We start from the raw sequence: 7,058 nt of genomic DNA on the forward strand, positions 1-7,058 counted from the left end.
TACCGCCCTCCCCCTCCCAAAGAGCGAAAACCCAGAGCCTCCCCGCCTACCCGAAAAAGATCCCACCTTTCGTCCTCCCACCGCCATCGTCCTCGCACCTCCTCTCAATCCCTAAGATCTCAGACTCTCCCACCACCTCCGCGCCCGAAGACATCCCCTCCTACCGCTCTATTTCCAACTGGGACGACCAGTATACTTCTCCTCACACCCCCACCGACGATATGAACGTCCATAAACAGAAACTTTTTGACAGTGACTCTGAGGATGACGAGGTGACTGAGATTTCCCCACCGAGGCGGTGGCTTCTACCGAAATTCCCCCGTCCAAGAGACAACGGACCTCAGCCTCTGAAGGGTCAGTCCCTGTAGTTCCGCAGACCTCCGAATCTGAAGCACCTGCCCCCCTCACGTCATCACTTCCACCCGCTCCTTCTCCATTAAGCCGCCGACTGCAAAGAACCGATTCCACCAACGACTCGGTTTAAGATCGCCCCTGCCGAAGACTTCGTCCTATCTTCAACATCGCGAACCGCCCGGTATCCCATTGGTGACTCCGCCCTAGACAATGCGGCGGTAACCTCCTCCCTGTTTTACAATGCCCATTTGCCTAGGGACATCGCCTATGCCGATAGGGGTTCGTTTGACACCCACCACACTTCTTTTTATACTAACTGGGCACGGGTAAGCCTCTCTCTCTCTCTCTCTCTCTCTCTCTCTCTCTCTCTCTCTCTCTCTCTCTCTCTCTCTCTCTCTCTCTCTCTCTCTCTCTCTCTCTCTCTCTCTCTCTCTCTCTCTCTCTCTCTCTCTCTCTCTCTCTCTCTCTCTCTCTCTAAGCCTGGACATTTCCTTCATGATCCGTGGTCTTCTCAGCACCAAGAACAAGTTGGCTGCCTTGGAGAAAGAGGTCAACGGCCCTTCCGGTCTGAAGGCCGCCTACGCAGGGCTTCAATCGGAGCTAGCCACTGCTAACTTAGCCAAACTCAAGGCCCAGGACGAACTGCAGTCCACGGAATCTTCATACCAATTTACATGGATCTTCACAATGACCGTCCCGAGTCGCCAAGGTGAAATGCTCCTTGAAAAACATCAGCTCAACCTATCTGCTTTAGCCCAGCAACACCAAGCTGCCCTCGACACCCTCTCTCAAAACGAAAAGATGCTACGCCGCCCCTACTTCCGGAACATCGGGGATGACATGGCTATTCTTCGCGAACGCTTCAAGCTTCTTGCTGACAAAAGAGTAACCAAGAAGATCCAGGAAGAGCTTGCCCGCCTCACCCAAGAAGGACGGCTCCTGCCTGAAAAGCCCTACACCCCAGCCACGGCCCCCTCCAGAGACGCCCAGGAAGAAGTGGCTGCCACCGATAACCTTCCCCACTCCCCAGTGTATGAAGAGATTTCCAACTCTATCGCGGCTACCGATGAGACCCTTACCGAGACACTGGAGAACGTTACTGCCGCACACACCACTACACCTTCTGAAGAAGCTTCTGATGTCCTACCTGTCGCCGACTCTCCCTCCAAGAAGCACTAAAAATACTTTATGTCTTCCGCACCTTTTGTAATAAGTCATGTTATCCCATCTAGGCCACTGATGGCAGTACAATTGTTGTGTTTATGTTTGAATATTAATCTCTTTCATGTGTGATGTTTGATTTTGCTTAGCATATCTATCATCTCTTCCCCTGTGGTTTGGTCTCTTTACCTTACTCCGATGTAACTCTTTGCCCCCGCTTTTTTTCTCGATGTTTGGCTACTCCACCAACTTTAAGCCAGCCTCCATGCTCCTCGACTAGTTCCTTGCATTAGTGATAGGCTCGTTCCTCTCGTTGTTTTTATGATGGTTGAGTATATCTACAAATGACTCCAACTCCCCTCTATCTCTCTCCATGTTTGGGCCTCATGCCCCCACGTGGTGCTAGTATCCCTACTCCACGAAGGGCTCCTCCCCCCCCCCCCTTGTCTTTTCCCGCACTGGGACTTCGTGTCCCATATGCAATTTGCACCGCTCCCCCACAGAGGGCTCATCCCATTCCGCAGTTCTGCAATCTCAGTAAGTCCCTTAAGGCAACTCATCTTGCCCCGGGCTCATCTCTAGCCTCGTATCAGCGAAGGGCTCAACCCTTCCGCTATCTCTCTCCATCCTTGCACTCCATGCCCCACATACTATTTGCGCCTTTTTCCCGCTCCGCGGGTTTCATAGTTTTTGAAAAACCATTGGGGACCCTCCGCGGTCTCGTTAGCATTTCACGTCTCGTAGTTATTTTGGACTCCTACCTCTATAAAAGATGATTTCTTCTCAAAAGTGTTGTTGCATTATATATTTATGTACAGCGCCAAATTCAGGCAATAGATTTCCATTACATTCAAGTGTGAAATTTTTTTAACATTCTCACATTCCACGGCTTCTCTATCAGTTTGCCTTCCTGTGTCCGCAACCTGTAGGTGCCCGCCCCTCCAATATCCACCACCGTGTAAGGTCTCTCCCAGTTTGGACCCAGCTTTCCATCTTTCTCTTTCCTGGTGCTAGGTGTCACTCGGCGGAGCACCAGGTCGCCTATGTGGAACTGCCTTGGCTTGACCCTCCTGTTGTACTGTTTTTGCAACCTCCGGTGGTACTCCTCCAGCCTTATACGGGCAATGTCTCTTCCTTCCTCTGCTAGATTCAGATATGCTGCTAAGATTCTCCAGTTTGAACCCTCCTCCACGACCTTTGTTCGCGTTGTAGCTGCCACCATCTCCGACGGGATCACAGCCTCCACCCCATAAGCCAATGAAAATGGGGTCTCTTGTGTGGATGACCGAGGTGTGGTCCAGTAGGCCCATAATACATGACTAAGCTCGTTGGCCCACCCACCCCCCCCCCCCCCTTCTTATCCTCCAACTTCCTCTTTAGGTTATTCATGATGGTCTTGTTAGAAGACTCTGCCTGTCCATTGCCCTCGAGGTTGTAAGGGGCCGAGAACCCCTATCTTACTTTGTAGGTTTGCAAGAACCTGGCCACCTTTGCTCCCGTAAACTGAGTTCCATTGTCTGCTATGATGGCGTACGGCAACCTAAACCTGCAGATAATATTCTCCCATAAAAACTTGATGACTTGTGCTTCCTTCACCTGCAACAGGGGTACGACTTCAATCCATTTTGTGAAATAATCCGTGGCTGCAAGCATGAACCTCCTTCTACCATTAGCCATGGGCAGCAGTCCCACTATATCTATTGCCCACATTGCAAAAGGCCACGGACTTGAGACATTGTGAAGGGGTTCAGCAGGGCCAAATATCAACTGTGCAAATCTCTGATATTTGTCACACCTCTTAGAAAATTCCACGACATCCCTCTTCATGTGGGGACAAAAATACCCCTGTGTTAGTAGCCGATGTACCATTGTTCTCCCCGAATGGCTCCCGCAATATCCCTCATGTAGTTCTGCCAACACCTCCTGGGATAGTCGTGGACCCAAACATTTTAGAAGTGGTCCACTGAAGTTTTTCCGATATAACTCTCCTTCCAGTAGGACATATCTCCTAGATGTCTGCTCCCATCTCCTTCTTTCTCTTTTATCTGTGACTTCCTTTCCTGCCAAAAAGTCCTTAATAGGCTCCATCCAACCCTCATTCTCTTCCGTGACCTGGCAAATCTCCATCTCATCCTCGGTGCTCGGTTTCTACAGCATTCCCACGTGTATTATTCTCTCCTCCGACCCGAGAATTGCAACTGCTACATATGCTAGGGCATCAGCGTGCCTGTTCTCTCCCCGGCCCAAGTGAAGGAAACAGAGTTTTGTGAATTTCTCAGCTCATTTACGCACCACATCCAAATATCTTGTCATCCTGGGGCATCGAGCGGCAAACCTTCCGTTCACTTGACACACCACTAAGTTTGAATCAGAATAGACTGTCAGCTCCTTCACTCCCAAATCCTCGGCCATTCTCAATCCGGCGATCACCGCTTAGTACTCTGCCTCATTGTTGGACGCCGCGAACCCGAGTATCATGGTTTGCTCTATTCTGCTATTATCAGGTATAACCAACACGACTCCTATGCCGCTATATGCATCGGTAGCCGATCCATCCGCGAATACCCTCCACCCATTCCTCTTATCCCACGGGTCTAGAAGGTCTGGCTCACTCTCCCGCTCCGGTTCCATAATCATTTCCTCTCCCCACGTGGGATCCTCTGTGGAGAACTCTGCCACCGCCTGCGCCTTCTCTGCGGTTCTTATCTGATACTGTATCTTATAAGAACTCAGCATCACTGCCCACTTCAACATTCTACCAGATTTTTCCGTTCTCAGTGCTTGCCTCAAAGGCAAATTCGTTACCACCACCACCACATGTGCTTCAAAGTAGGGTTTCAGCTTCAGGGTTGAAAATACTAATGCCAAGGCATACCTCTCGATTCTACTATATCGTGTCTCTACATCTAACAAAGTTTTGCTCTGAAAATATAACGGCTTCTCCACCTTGTCGACCACCCGAATTAGATTTGAGCTGACTGCATACTTCGTGGCCCCCAAGCAAGTACAAATACAACTTCTCCCCGGTCTCGGGCCGTGACAGCAAAAGCATTTTGCCCAAATATTTTTTCAATTCCTAGAATGCCTCCTCACACTCCGCGGTCCATACAAAATCCGGTGTGCTCCTCAACAGTCGGTACAGCGGTCTACACTTATCAGACGACTTGGAAATGAATCTATTCAGAGCTGTGACCCTTCCTGCTAACCGCTGTACTTCCTTCACATTCTGCGGAGATGGCATCTCTACCAGGGACCTTATCTGCTCGGGGTTAGCCTCGATTCCCCTATGAGTAACGATGTACCCCAAAACTTTCCCTCAGTAGTCACCCGAAAAGTACACTTCTCGGGTTCGGGTTTCAAGTTGTATTTACGTAGTATCCCGGGGTTTCTCGCAACCCTACATATGTTCCTCTTCTGACATACTTTTTTCCACCATGTCGTCTATATAAATCTCAATTCCCTTCCGAATCTTGCTTTCGAACATTTTCTCACCCAACCGCTAGAAGGTTGCCCCTGCATTTTTCAAACCAAACGGCATCCTCGTATAGCAGTAAGTACCGCCCTCCACCACAAACGAGGTCTTCTCCTGATCGGGCCCATACATCGCGACCTGATTATACCCCATCGACGTGTCCATGAAGGAAAAAATCTTGAACCCGGCGTCCTGTCCACCAACTCATCTACTCGCGGCATGGGATAGCTGTCCTTTGGACACTCTTGATTTACATCAGTAAAGTCTACACACATATGCACTTTCCCATTCTTTTTTGGTACCACGACTATATTAGATAACTAGTCTGTGAACTCTACATCTCGGATTATTCACGCCCCTTTCAATCTTACGACCTCTTCTCGGATCCCTTCAACATATTTTGGCCTAATATTGCGCATCTTTTGCCTCATGGGTTTGGCGTTATCTTTCATATGCAAGTGATGACATGCGAACTCGGGGTCCAACCCAGTAACATCCTCTATTGTCCAAGCGAAGACATCTCTATTATCTGACAAGAACTGTATCAGCTTACCCCTCCACTCCTCAGGCAAACTAGATCCTATCGATGTGAACTTCTCCTCTTCCCCTATCCCAATATTCACCACCTCTATCTCGTCGAGTGTCTTTGGATCCGCCGCTGTCTCACCCTCCCCCTCCCCCGAGGTGCACTATAATCGCTATGCCAGCTTCTTCCTAGGATTGGAAGCCTCTCCTTCTGATCCGTCGATCAACCGCTTCACGGTTCCCCGATGATTGTTTTTTGCCGTAACCTGATCACCGTAGACCTCATACATGCCAGTAGGGGTGGGGAATCGTATTACCTAATAATACGTTGATGGGACCGCCTTCATCTCGTGAATCCATCGCCTTCCCAAGAAAGCATTGTATTGCGAAGCCAAATCCACCACCATGAAACGGGCAAAAGCTGTCACCGGTCCAGTTGTCACGGGCAGTAAGAGTTCCCCCATGGGCTCTATCATACTTCCGTTAAATCCATACAAATTAGTTTCGCGAAGGACGCAGCTGCTTAGGATCAACTCCCACTTCCTCCAAGGCACCTCTGAACAACAGATCTACCGCACTCCCACAATCAATCAACACCCTTTTCACCATGTAATTCCCCATTTCCACTGTAATGACCAATGCGTCTTCATGTGGTAAGTCCACTGCTCGTAGGTCCGCGTTGCTAAACACGATTCTATCCTTTTTTGCCGCTGCCACCGCTTGCTGCCGAGGCTTATCCGTTCTCTCATTAATCTATTGGATGCTTGCGGTCCGCCGTATCTTGTCTCTATGAGCGTTATGACTCATAACCTCCCCGCTGTAAATCACGTTGATGGTTCCCAGTATCCTTCTTCCCTGTGGCGGCATGCGCTCATCATTCCGACCGTCTCTCACAAATTCTCCCATCCTCCCTTTTTCCACCATTCTCTGAACCAACCATTTTAGAGCATAACAGTCATTCGTTTCATGATTCTTTATCTGATGATATGCACAAAAAGGCTTCTCCGGTATCTCCATTGGCGTGGTTCGCGGTCCCTCATACCCCGGCAGACTCTTTATTAAGGGTAAGATCTCATTGAGCGGTTTGTTCAGTGGAGTCTGTTCCATCTCGCGGTATGGCTTCCTCTCCCTGTACTCTCTTCGAATTCCTTCTTGGCTTCCCTCTGCTCGCGCTCTATACCCGCGGTATCTCCCACTTTCTTTTTCCGACGTCCCCACTTTCTGGCTTTCTCGATCCTTCTCCAAAGACAACACGACCTTCCCTACCCTCTTGGAATCCTTCTGCATAGAATCTTCATATCTTATATACTTTTTCACTCGTGGATACAGTTCATGTAGTGTCGCGATTTCATTCTTGGCCACAGATTGGTGCACTCCTGTCCCCAGGCGCAAGCCTCTCTCAAAGGCTATCACCGCTGTCCTCTCATCCAGATTTTCAACTTTCAGTGTCTCTGCCTTGAACCAACATAGAAACTCCCTAACTGATTCCGTGGATCTTTGTCACACATTGAATAGAGTCGCGATGTCCACCACCCGCTTTTTCTGA

At 49.4% G+C, this 7,058-nt stretch overlaps 1 protein-coding gene across 1 annotated transcript; it reads right to left on the reverse strand.

Annotated features, from left to right (window-relative positions):
- Window positions 1-3,948: 3,948 nt before the first annotated feature.
- Window positions 3,949-4,756, reverse strand: LOC147523832 (uncharacterized). Its single transcript, XM_086572570.1, has 2 exons — window positions 4,609-4,756; window positions 3,949-4,493 (listed from the first exon to the last, which is right to left on the reverse strand). Exons 1-2 carry the CDS (start codon window positions 4,754-4,756, stop codon window positions 3,949-3,951), a joined length of 693 nt encoding a protein of 230 aa, XP_086428696.1.
- Window positions 4,757-7,058: the final 2,302 nt, after the last annotated feature.

This window comes from Coptis chinensis, chromosome 1, assembly GCF_015680905.1.
Source record: "Coptis chinensis isolate HL-2020 chromosome 1, ASM1568090v1, whole genome shotgun sequence".
In the NCBI taxonomy this organism is placed as follows: domain Eukaryota; kingdom Viridiplantae; phylum Streptophyta; class Magnoliopsida; order Ranunculales; family Ranunculaceae; genus Coptis; species Coptis chinensis.

Excerpts from the sequence above, each read along its gene's own strand:
- LOC147523832 (XM_086572570.1), bottom strand. The coding sequence starts at position 4,756 with ATGCCATCTCCGCAGAATGTGAAGGAAGTACAGCGGTTAGCAGGAAGG. Across the intron at positions 4,494-4,608 it reads TTTTGTATGGACCGCGGAGT|TCAGCTCAAATCTAATTCGG; the intron begins GTGAGGAGGCAT and ends CGAAGTATGCAG.